This window comes from Ictidomys tridecemlineatus, chromosome 6, assembly GCF_052094955.1.
Source record: "Ictidomys tridecemlineatus isolate mIctTri1 chromosome 6, mIctTri1.hap1, whole genome shotgun sequence".
Lineage (NCBI taxonomy): Eukaryota > Metazoa > Chordata > Mammalia > Rodentia > Sciuridae > Ictidomys > Ictidomys tridecemlineatus.
In genome coordinates, this window is record NC_135482.1 from 46,333,825 (window position 1) to 46,346,747 (window position 12,923).

The window sequence follows — 12,923 nt, forward strand, 5'->3', positions numbered from 1 at the left end:
TAATCTTAGCAACCTGGCAGAAGCAGGAGGACTGCAAGTTCAAGGACAGCCTCAACAACTTGCAAGACCCTCAGCAATTTAGTGAGATCCTGCCTCAAAGTAAAAAATAAAAAGGGATGGAGACATGACTCAGTGGTAAAGTGTTCCTGGTTCAACCACCTAGTACCAAAAAAGGAATAGCTGGGTTTTCTCACCCTTAATAGAAAGATTAACGAAACAAAATTCAAAGGTATGTGGATCTGACCAAAGAATAAAAACAAAATACCTAAGAATTTTCTCATTATTGCATTGCCTTGTTTCAGTGCTTCTGCCCTCTGTGCTGGGTCAAATACCAACCAGTCAATTACATCAATCTTTAAACGGTCCTCCTATTCATTTAAAGAGAGAAAAAAGGGAAAAAGAAACATCAATTTTACTTCTAGGATAATCTGCAAATTAGTAAAACTAACTTATATCTGTGCTTCTAATAAACATCATTTTCCCTTGAATTATTTAAAATTATGAAAAAAAAATCTAACTTTCCTTAATTTATTTTCCTACTTAACAGCTCTCTATCAAATTATAGAAAAAAATTCACTGGACTATATTATTGGAATTATATGTTGTATGCCCCACCAATTTAAGCATATGAATTTTGGGGGAGGGGGTGCCAGGAATTGAACTCAGGGGCACTTGGCCTCTGAGCCAAATCCCCAGCCCTATTTTGTGTTTTATTTAGAGACAGGGTCTCACTGAATTACTCAGCACTTCACTTTTGCTGAGACTAGCTTTGAACTTTTGCTGAGGCTGGCTTTGAACTTGAGATCCATGGGCTGGGAATGTGGCATACGTGCGGCCCGGGTTCGATCCTCAGCACCACATGCAAATAGGGATGTTGTGTCCGCCAAAAGCTAAAAAAATAAATATTAAAATTCTCCCTCCCTTCCTCCTCCCCCCCCTCTCTCTTTAGGAAAAAAAAAAAAAAAGAGATCCTCCTGTCTGCGCCTCCAGAGGTGATGGGATTATAGGCATGCACCAACATGTCTGGCAACCATATGATTTTTTTAAAGAGCTACTTTAAAATTATTTTCTTTTCGGGCAAGATGGTGCACACCTATAATCCCAGTAATGTGGGAGATTGAGTTAGGAGGATCACAGTTCAAAGTCAGCTTCAGAGATCTAGTAAGGCCCTAAGCAATTCAGCATGACCCCCGCCTCAAAATAAATAAATAAATAAATAAATAAATAAATAAATAAATAAATAAATAAATAAATAAATAAATAAGGGCTGGGGATGTGGCTCAGTGGTAAAGTGCCCCTGGGCGGGGTTAATCATCAGTACCAAAGAAATAAATACAATAAAACTGTTTTTTTACTTAGATATAACTTTTCTCCTGAAAATAAAAGAGTTAGTGATTTATAAAAGAATCATCTAGAAAAATCTCAGGAACGAAAAGCCAATGCTCAGACTTGTTTTATTAGAGAAACTTCTTTTCACATACTACTAATATAAATAATCCCTTATGTAAGACCTTAAATTTGTAAAAAGCCTGGGTTGACAAAAGAAACATTCTTATTTAAGAACAACTATTTTGGGCTGGGGTTATGGCTCAGTGGTAGAGTGCTTGCCTAGCATATGTGAGGCACTGGGTTCAGATCTCAGCACTACATAAAAATAAATAAACAAAAAGGCAGTGTGTCTATGTGCAACAACAAAACAATTAAAACAAAACAATTATTTCTGGGGGACAGGGGTGACAAGCAGAAACTATATATTTTAAGATAGAAATTCACCAAGAAACAAGATGAAGGATTAGAAGTTACAATACCCCTCAGCCCCTACCCCATGCCCCAAATTACCTCTGTAGTGGCAGTATCTAGGGATGGAGCCAGGTCATGATGACTAAATTCACCATCATCTTTCTTTCGAATATTCTCAACTACAGTTTTTGTTATTGTCGCAACATCCAAATCTAAAAAGAGTTTTTTAAAGTAACAAAAAACAAAGAATAATCATTGATTCTAATATTCTCTAAACAGCTACAACAGTTTGGTAAATTCAAAGCATTTTTTTTTTTTTCAGTGCTGCAGACTGAAGTCTTGCATGCCGGGCAAGTGCTCTACCACTGAGCTACACTCCCAATCCCTGGAACAATTTTTTAAAAACTGGTGGCACATTGTGGCACACGCTTATAACCCCGGTGACTCAGGAGGCTGAGGTAGGATGATGTCAAGTTCAAGACCAGTCTGGGCAATTTAGCAAGACCCTATTAAAAACTAATTCAAAAAGAGCTTGGAAATGTGACTTAGTGGTAGAGTACCTTGGGTTAAATTTCCAGTATTGAAGGGGGATATTGATATACACACACACACACACACACAAGTATATTTACATAAAATCTGTAAAATCTAAAAGACATTATAAAAGAAAATGCCAAAATTTAAAAAATATACACATTACGGTGTAAGTTATTTTATACATAAAAGAGAACGTCATTAAAATTTTTATTCCTCCTGCTCTCCAAGAGAAATAAGATTCAAAACTTAAAGGACAAATGTTATAAGAAATAACATGAAAATTTGACTATGAAGACCAATGGATGACTTACTCAACCATTTTTACCTGCTTCCTTAGCCAGCTCTAGGCAATGATGGCGTTGTTCAAATTCTGTAACACCTTCCAAAAATAAAGCATATTGGGCAACGGCAAGATCTTGAGGCAAATGACAGGTATAAAAGGCTATAAGATTTGTATGTTTCTCATTTATTAAAAGCTGAAAATAAGAAAAAGAGCAAACTAGGTTAATAATAAAGTTCTAGGATCAATAGTGCTTTTATAAAAGTTTACTTCAAAATTTCAAATATATTTAGGAGAGATTCAAGAGATATGGATTTGTACTACTAATCAGAATAATTTTAAACTCCAAGAATGTATTCAGGAGCAGAGTGGAGGAGGGGGGAAGGGGGAAGGGAGGAGAGGAAGAAAGGGGAAGAAGTGAGGAATGAAGTTGACCAAATTATGCTATGTGTATATATGAACATATCCCAATGCATTCTACTTTCATATATAACTATGTACCAATTAAAAGTGAATAAACAGAAGGAAGAGCAATAGAGAAGAGGAAGGTGAGCAGGGGGAGGGAAAGGGAAAATACTGGAGACTGAAATGGAGCAAACTATGTTATATGCAGTAATGGCTATGTTGAACCCCACTATCATGTGAAACTAAAATGTACTAATAAAGACAAACACATTCAGGATAATTCAAAGATTTCTTAGGGATTCTGATGACTTTCCTACTACTGGGTATTAAAATAACATCATCTGATTTTTGTTTTCATTACAACATTAAAAAAAAGAATCAAGATGTGGATTCTCATAGTTTACCTGTATATATGTCTTCAAAATTTCAATAGAAACTTCTTCCTTCATAGGAAAAAAGACATAATTCAATTATGAATACAAATGTTTACAGGTACCAGTAATAAAGTCTCCAATAAAAATTCTGCTGTTAAGTGATTTAAGAATTTAAACATTTATCAATGAGGATAATTATACACCAGGCTAAGTCCTAGGCAAGGGTCATATGTTGCCTAATTTTATGTTATAACTTTTTGTGGGTAGTTACCATTATCGTTCACATTTTTTAAAAAAATATTTACCTTCTAGTTGTAGTTGGACACAATACCTTTGTTTTGTTTACTTTTATGTGGTGCTGAGGATCAAACCCAGGGCTTCGAATGTGCTTGACAAGTGCTCTATTACTAAGTCACAACCTCAGCCCCATCATTCACATTTTTACAGAGGAAGAAACAAAGACCCAGGGAATTTTTATTTACACAGAATAATAAAGATAGAAGTTGCTGAGTAAGGAGGTAAACTTCATATTCTTACTCCATTGTTTTGCTTCTACATGTTCTTCCCCAAATATTATCAAACATTCTGAAAAAAGGAAATAAGCCAGACATGGTCATGGAATCTAAGCAACTGGTGATGGAGTGGCAAAGGGTACTGAGGCAGGAGGACTGCCAAATTGAAGGAGTCTTGGCAAGAGAAGAGACCCTGTCTCAAAATAAAATGAAAATCAGGGGCTGGGGTTGTGGCTCAGTGATAGAGCACTTGCCCAGCATGTGTGAAGCACTGAGTTTGATCCTCAGCACCACATAAAAATAAAATAAAGGTATTGTGTCCACCTACAACTAAAAAATATATATTAAAAAAAAAGAAAAGAAAATCACGGCTGGGGATATAGCTCAGTGGTTGAGTGCTTTCCCAGCATGTGTGAGGCCCTAAACTCAATCCTTAATACTATCTTTCTCTCTCTCTCTCTCTCACACACACACACACACACACACAATGAAAGAGAGAAGAAAGGTTTAAAATCTCATATAGAACTTAGACTGGTTCAGTCAGATCAAATGGTTGATTTAAAGATGTATACAAGAGCATAGTAGCACATGCCTATAATCCTAGCAACTTGTGAAGCTGAGGCAAGAGGATCACAAGTTCAAGACCAGTTTCAGAAATTTAGTGAGGCCCTAAATAAGTGACTTAGTGAGACCCTGTCTCAAAATAAAAAATAAAAAGGGCTGGGGATGTAAAGCTTCCCTGGGTTCAAGCCCTAGTACCAAAAAATTAAATTAAAAAGTAAAGTTGGATACCAGTAAGGATGAAGTTCTTAAAAATCAGTTAACCATCAGCATTGTGTGGCCACAAACCAGAACTCTAAGCATCACTCACAGTGAATTATCATTGAATGGCCACGTGAAACTATATGGAAGACTTCTGCACACTTATCACCATTTCTAGAAAAGAGTGACAAAAATATAATGTGTTTTCCCAATAATAGACAAATAGCCATCAACTCTGCACTGAAGGATAAATTGTTCACTTTTATTTACTTTGGTCTGTAGTCCCAGAGTGCGGAAGAACAAAATGAGGTGAGTCATAAAGCGGAGGAGGTGTCCAGGTAGATTGCTTCTGCTTTTGGAAAGCCATTTGCTAAACTCATCCATTAAACCTATAAGCCATGAAAGCAAAGATTCAACAACAGAATTAAAATCAAGGGAGAAATAAACATTACCAAGAATATTTTATCTCACTAATAAAGTGCTATTAAGTCACTGTCTCATTGTTAGAAGCCATCATATAACTCTCTATATCCTCTTAAACAAGTAAAAAGTTGCATTAAAATAGGTGAATATTTAAAAAGATTAAACGATGTCATGAATAGTATGCATTGTTTTGGTAACTTTTATACTATAAAAAAGTGAAGAACTCAAAGTAAAATAAGATTATATCTTACCATCAATGTCTCCCAGGATAAGGAACTTTTGAACTATATGATAATGTTCTTGATTCTCTTCCAGAACTCTCTGAAAAATTTTTTTACATTTTCCATTAATCTTCTAATGGTCATTTTTGAGTATGTATTTATTGTTAAAACTAAAAATGTCAAACTTTTGAAGGAATGCATATAAAGTTGGAAATGAAGGGCCTCCAGAAGATCAAAATAAAACAAAACATGGGAAAGATACTCCCTTTGGAATATATTCATAGCTTACAAGTCTAGAACTGAACAACACCTTTTAAGGTAGAGAACTATGACATAACAATTTAATCTTTGGGAATATTATTATGATTGTTCTTAATATTTTATTCCTATTTACCTTTGCACTTCATGTGAATCAGAAAGAAAGGACACATGTGACTTAAGCAAAATAAACTACAAGATTTCTTTCACTATGAGTAGTAGTATTTAAAACCATTATTTAGGTGTTTTCTTGTGCACATGTCATCAAGAGTAATGACAAAATAATGATCAGGTACAATATCTTACATACTTATATGCTACATGCAGCTTGGCTTTTTGAAAATGGGTCATTTACTTTTGTTGAACATATTTTAATTTTTACTTGGCAGTCAATTTTTCTTTCAGCATTGGTTCTTTTTTTTTTTTTTTAACGTCCACAACCTTTGCTCTATCAGAATTTATTTTGATTACATGGCATGAGGTAGAAATCTAGCTTTGTTTTCTTTCAGATGGAAAGTCAACTATACCAAGACCATTTACCTTAAATAAACTATTCTATTCCCTCTGAAACAAAAGGTCACCTATGACATTAAGTTCTCAAAACTACTTGACTCTAATTTGCACTTGGTGTTCCACTGATCTATTTGTTTCCCAGGCTAATTCTATATTATTTTGTTGTGTCATATATTCAGTCAGACAAGTAACATAACAATTGTTCATTTTCAAAATCTTCTGCCATTCTCACTTATCCCACTCAGGAAACTTCTGTGCAGAAATAATCTCTAAAGCATTAGGTTTATATGTTTATTTTAAAATGACTGACATTTACATCAGTCCTCCTATCCAAGAATGTGTTTTATCTCTTTATTCATGTCTTATTTTGTCTTCCAATAAGATTGTGTGTTTTTCTTTATGTAGGTCTTGAAACCCTTGATTGCTTTTATTCCTAGATACCTTTGGTTTTGGTCATTAATTTAAGTGGGACTTTTGGAGGATGGGGAGCTGTATTCTATTCTAACTAGTTATAACAAGTACAGAATAGCTATGTTTTTTGGTAACATGGTCTTATATTTAGCTATTTTAAAAAACTATTTTATTAATTCCAGTAACTTTTCAGTCTTAAGTTGATAGACTTACACTTCTATCATATTATGTAAATTGTTCACTACCTTTCTGATATTTATATCTATTTCTTGATTTATCTTATTAGCTATAATCTCCAAAACAATAGACCAGTAATAAACACTTGCCAGAAAAAAACATGAATTTCCTTACAATACAAAGTATGCCCATACAATAATAAGGAAAAATTAAATCCCAACAGAAAAACAGCTAAAAGATATAGAATATATAACTAGAACAGTGAACCCCTATTTCCCACTTACTCTAATAGATTGGCAAAAAACAAAAGGTATGACATTTGGGACTGGTAAAAATACATAATTTAATAAATTACTTGCACAAAAATAAATAAATAAATAACTTGTAGGAGTATAAACTAATTGCTATAATCTGGTAATTAATTATTTTTCCATTAAAATATTTTCTTTTTATTGAATGCATTTAAGGTGTACAACATGATTATTATTAATCATTAATTATTAATTTAGAAACACTGTATATATGTATGTACATGTATAAGAAGTATATTTATACTCTTTAACCCAGCAACCCTGCTTTTAGGGAAATTATCCCAAAGAAATAGGACTAGTAGATAAGTTTACACATGTACACAAAGTCACACACATATGAACATTCATTATAGTACTAGAAATTCTACAACCTAAATATCACCCAAAGAGGAATGATTAAAAAAACTATACATCATTCTTCAGAATAGTATGTACCTATTAAACAGAATGAAAGGGCTAGGGGTGTAGCTCAGTGGTGAAACACTTGCCTAAAATCATTTTTTTTTTAAATTCTTTTAGTTGTAGATGGACACAATACCTTTATTTTATTTATTTTTATGAGGTGCTGAGGATCGAACCCAGTGCCTCTCACATGTGCTAGGCAAGCGCCCTACCACTGAGTCACAACCCCAGCCCCACTGCCTAACATTGTTGATGTCCTGGGTTTGAGCCCCAGAGGGAGGGGCGGGAGGAAGACAGGGAAAGACTTTAAGAGAGAGAGAAACACACAAAGGAAGAAAGAAAAGAAAATGGGAGAAAAAGAAATCTATAACTAACTTAAGAGAGATTACCATTACATGGAAAAAAAAATTGTAGAGTAATGCAATGTAAAGAAAATCCCAAAATACTATATTGGAATACCTGCATTATTTACACATATTTGAAAGATCAGGGATTACTAGTTATTTTTAAATATTAGATTTTTGGGGATCTGGGAAAAGAAAGCGTTATTAGTTCTCCATTGTGTATTTCAAGTTTTGAAAAAAGGTGATAAATGTAGCTTCTATGCGTATATTTGGATGAAACTAATTCTAAACCAAAGAAATGATGTATTCACTCACATAGTTAAGCTTGTCCCTTTTAAAGAATCTTCTCTTATTTAGATAACAGGCAAGGAAAAGAAGGGAAAGAAGAACAAAGCTCCACATATTTTCTTCCTTTTAGTTATAGTGCACAACAATATAACATCTTCTATTCCACATTTGCTATCAAGTTCATATTAACATTTACCTTTTTATCAGTAGCTTGAAGTTCTTCAAAAACCTTTTCTAAGGTCCAACTTCAAAAGAAAAAAAAAGACAAGGGATAGAATAATATTAGCAATATGAAAAAATTCCATAAAATAAAACTTACCATGATTAGAAACTAACCAACACACTCACTTTGCTTCTAAATATTCTCTAGGGAGTTCTTCAGTTATATCCAGTGTCATTACTGATGTCCGGATCTCCTGTTCCACCAGACTGTCTACCATCACACGGAAGTAGGCCCATACTGTGTCTTCCCAGGTATCACAGACAGGAAGAAGCTTTTTCCCACCATTCCAAAAGAGAAACACACAGAAATATTTGACAACAACAACAAAAAAGAAGAGCAATTACACCATTAATATGGACTAGAAATAACCACTGTATAATGATATAAAACATTGTGAATTTAAAAAAAATTATCCCAAAGATCCTTTCTCTACCAAACTATATCTTAAAATCTGAACTTCTAAGACTTTTTGCATACCAAATTCACAGTAGCATCAATTTTGCATGCTTATATAAGATGATATTTCAATTGATTATTATAGCATCCCTCAAAATAGCTGTAAATGGGGTTATGAAAAACACACACAAATATGTAGGAGAAACCAAATAGTCACTGCACTTTAGTTGTACATTTCTGGATATAGCTTTGGGTATTAGAAGTCATCAATATATGTGTTGCAGCTGACAATTATTAGTTATAAATTATAGTTTGGTTTCACTCATTAAAATATTGTGCATGTTATGGGGTACATCAAATTAAGCAATACAAGTAACTATTCTATTTTATGATTGTCTCTATTATTGCTGCTTTTAGAAAGCAGCTTAAGTTTAGAAGGTTTGTTATATATAATTATTAGTATCTGGATTTATTCCATAGAAAAAATTAAATATCAAAGAATTGCATACCTGCTTGAGATTCCCACTTAAAGCTGCATAAATTGCTCTCTCATATTTATTGAAGAGCTCCTAAAATACAGAAAAGAAATGGGAGAAAAAGAAATTTGAGATAACTGTTTTTCTTAGTATGTTAGTTTTTCTCATTACCTGGAGTTTTGCAATTTCTTCTAGACGGAACTTATTTACTTGATGGTTTCTAAATTTTAGTGAAAGATTGAGTAGTATAATTAAGAAGGAATGACTTTTAATTTGTTGAACTAATACTGAAATCCTCAGGGGGAAAAAGTCAAACATTTAAATTTCAAATACAGGGTGAAAGCAGAGACAATTCTACTGGATGTTTTGATTATTTATAAACAAATTTTCTTCTGTAGAACCTGGGTAGGTGTTTTCTCCTAGAATGTTTCTAAGTACCTGATACTTCCCTGATGCTGATCTAGGAATGATATCAAACAAACCATGCAGTTTGCATCTAATTCCTAAGTGGAATTACCTATATTCATCAGATTATCCCATTATGTTTTTAGATTACAGTTAATGGCAGTTCCAGTTTTCTTGCCATTCAAACAAGAGATTCTTCAGAGGCTGTTACTAAACAGGTGAGTCCACCTGTTTCTATTCAATGGTCCTGAACAGGTACGCTCCCTTCGTTTCATTTCCCATCCATACTATCTTAGGACAGCCTTTATTACTTAGAGGGTAAATAATTCTGATCCCTTCGTCCTTTCAATTTTAAGTCTATTTTCCACTGCCATGTTACTTTTTTTTTTTTTTTTTTGTACTGGGGATTGAACCCAGGGTCACTTAGTCTCTGAGCCACATCCCCAGTCCTTTTTTTATGTTTTATTTGAAAAGGATCTTGCTAAGTCCTTAAGACCTCACCAAGTTGCTAAGGTTGGTTGTGAACTTGCAATCTTCCTACCTCAGCCTCCTGGGATTACAGACATGTGCCACCATTCCTGGCTTGTCAAATTTAATCTTAAAACACAGCTATCAGTGCTCTCAAAGTTCTGTAACCCTTCTATTCTACAAGCAAATTTCAGGTCTTTTCAGGATGAAGTTCCAAACTGATGGTAGTATTAATTTCTTAACCATTTAACAGATGTAAACTATGCTAACATTTTATTGATTTTTTATCTTTTTATGTTTCACAGATGCAGTTTTTAAAAAATTATCTATTTATTTATTCTAATCAGTTATACATGACAGTAGAAAGCGCTTTCTTTTCTACCCCTTTACCCCTACCCCATCCCCTTTGCCCCATTCAAAGTTCCTCCACTTATCATAGAATACATTTGGCTCTTGTTTGAGATTGGCTTATTTCATTTAGCATGATAGTCTCCAACTCCATTCATTTACCTGCAAATGCCATAATTTTATTCTCTTTTAATGCTAAGTAATATTCTGTTGTGTGTATGTACCACAGTTTCTTTAACCACTCATTTGCTGAAGGGCATCTACGTTGCTTCCAGTTTAGCAATTGTGATTTGTGCTGCTATAAACACTGAAGTTGCTGCATTACTATAGTTATGTTGTTTTTATGTCTTTAGGGTATAGACCAAGCTGAGTCAAATGGTGGTTCCATTCCCAGTTTTCTAAGGAATCTCCATACTGCTTTCCAGATTGGTTGTACCAATTTGCAGTCCCACTATCAATGTCTGAGTGTGCCTTTTCCCCCACATCCTCACCAACACTTACTATTGCTTCACAAATGCTGTTTTAAGGTATTGTTCTTTTAACTCCATTTGCCCATAGCCCTGTGGGTTTATGCACAATTTTGCATGTTGTAGTGATTTTTTGGAATGCATAGGCCATGTCCTAACAGAACTGACTATAGTTCCTTTTCTAAGCCTTCTACTCCAATCTAGTAGACCTTGAGTTTCCCAACTTATGCATCCTACCTAGAATTCCTTCCTCTTGTTTTCATTCCCAACAACCCAAATCCTACTGATGTTAAATAGTTCAATTCAGGCCTGGGGATATATCTCAGTGGTAGAACATTTGCCAACAAGTATAAGACCCTGAGACTGATCAATACAACAATACACACATACACAAAAAAGTTCAATTAAATTGTCTCTCCTAAAAAGCCAACTTTATTCAGCCCAGTGTTTTTTTTCTCTAAATTCATTTGGTATCCTTGTATTTGTGTTATAGCAGTGTTTTGTTCTTAGTACATGGTATGTGATAAATATGTAAGCCTATTCCTCAAAGTTAGTAGAACTTATTTGAAAATAGGAACTTAGTCCAATGCTACTCAGAATGTTTACTTAATAAAACTGAAGCAAAAATCAGTGTCAGTGAATATTTTATCTTACATCTTCTGCCATTCTCCAACAACTAATTTTCCAAATGCGTCTATATGGATTCCCTTCAACAGGTTCTAATTCTGTTCCTATAAAACAGTAAAAGAAATATAATTTGTAGTTTAAAATAAGATCTTATTTCAATAATTTCTAAAAAGAAAATCAGTAGTTCACAAAGATTGGTATTTAGAGCTAAATACATTTATCCCCAACTCTCAGAATAAAATCTACTAACATACCTCCATTAACATTAGGGTCATGATACAGTTTCCAGCCTTCCAGTGTTGCAGCTCTCCATGCTTGACCACAACGTTTACAGAGTCGTTGTGCCTTTAGGAACAAGAAAGAGCAGTCGATGGACATCAGTAGTATAATACTTGTACCTTATAGATGTATAACCAATATACAACAATATATTAATGGCATAAATGTTATAGACGATGATTAAGAAATAAGTAATGGGGCTGGGGATGTGGCTCAAGCGGTAGCGCGCTCGCCTGGCTTGCGTGCGGCCCGGGTTCGATCCTCAGCACCACATACCAACAAAAGATGTTGTGTCCGCCGAGAACTAAAAAATAAATATTAAAAATTCTCTAAAAAAAAAAAAGAAATAAGTAATGGCATTTCACTTTACCAACATGTGTATCTTTTTATTTTCTCTTCCTTTGTTTTGGTTTTTATAGTACTTGCCTTTCTCTTTGATTTTAGGCTTGTCAATATGTTCCCATGGCACCCATTGGCATTTAATTCTACTAGAAACAAATGGGGCTAAAAAGCTGATGTCCCTTAATTCATGTAAAATTATTACAAAAAAAGGGGCTGGGGTTGTAGCTTAGTGGTTGAGTGCTTGCTTCTCATGTGTGAGGCACTGGGTTTGATCCTCAGCACCACATAAAATACATAAATAAAACGAAGATATTAAAAAAAAGAAGAAAAAAAGTATTACAAAAATACTGTTAGTCTCTATAATGATAAGAATGCTGTTGTTCATTTAGTTCACTCATGATATTTCTCAGGTTCAACAAAATCAAGAATAAATTTGAGAGCCAACATAACCTAAATAGCATCACCTTGGGTTAGATTTATTTTGAACTCTTAAAAATCAGAAGTAGAGTTGGGCGTAGAGGCGCACACTCGAAATCCCAGCGACTTGGGAGGCTGAAGCAGGAGGACTTAGAGTTTAAAGCCAGCCTCAGCAACTTAGCTAGGCCCTAAGCAACTTAGCGAGACTCTATCTCTAAGGAAAAAGAAGGGCTGAGGTTGTAACTCTGTGGCAGAGCACTTGCCTAGCTTGTATGAGGCACTGGGTTCGATCCTTAGCACTACATAAAAATAAACAAATAAAATAAAGGCATGCCATCCATCTACAACTACAAAAAATTATAAAAAATAAATACATAACAATGAAAAGTGGGTGGAGATATACTTCATGGTTACGTGCTCTTGGGTTCAATCCCTGGTACCAAAAAAATTTAGATTTAGAAGCCAGGCATAGTGGCAGATGCCTATAATCCCAGCAGGTTGGGAGGCAAAGCAGGAG

General features: G+C 34.3%; 1 protein-coding gene and 1 long non-coding RNA gene across 2 annotated transcripts in view; one reads left to right on the forward strand and one right to left on the reverse strand.

Moving 5' to 3' along the window:
• The window catches only part of LOC144378618 (uncharacterized), a 35,501-nt gene that overhangs the window by 16,697 nt on the left and 5,881 nt on the right, over window positions 1-12,923 (forward strand). The window contains exon 2 of the long non-coding RNA XR_013440484.1: window positions 9,605-9,676. This is a non-coding gene — a long non-coding RNA (uncharacterized LOC144378618). The remainder of the gene's footprint in view (window positions 1-9,604; window positions 9,677-12,923) is intronic.
• Window positions 1-12,923, reverse strand: part of Nup107 (nucleoporin 107) — a 42,762-nt gene that overhangs the window by 9,392 nt on the left and 20,447 nt on the right. Inside the window, exons 13-23 of the mRNA XM_005328722.5 lie at window positions 11,623-11,713; window positions 11,396-11,472; window positions 9,087-9,146; window positions 8,307-8,452; window positions 8,155-8,203; window positions 5,285-5,354; window positions 4,881-4,999; window positions 3,367-3,405; window positions 2,603-2,753; window positions 1,840-1,952; window positions 266-368 (exon numbers count right to left, since the gene is read on the reverse strand). Coding sequence (XP_005328779.1) covers window positions 266-368; window positions 1,840-1,952; window positions 2,603-2,753; window positions 3,367-3,405; window positions 4,881-4,999; window positions 5,285-5,354; window positions 8,155-8,203; window positions 8,307-8,452; window positions 9,087-9,146; window positions 11,396-11,472; window positions 11,623-11,713 — 1,018 coding nt within the window. The remainder of the gene's footprint in view (window positions 1-265; window positions 369-1,839; window positions 1,953-2,602; window positions 2,754-3,366; window positions 3,406-4,880; window positions 5,000-5,284; window positions 5,355-8,154; window positions 8,204-8,306; window positions 8,453-9,086; window positions 9,147-11,395; window positions 11,473-11,622; window positions 11,714-12,923) is intronic.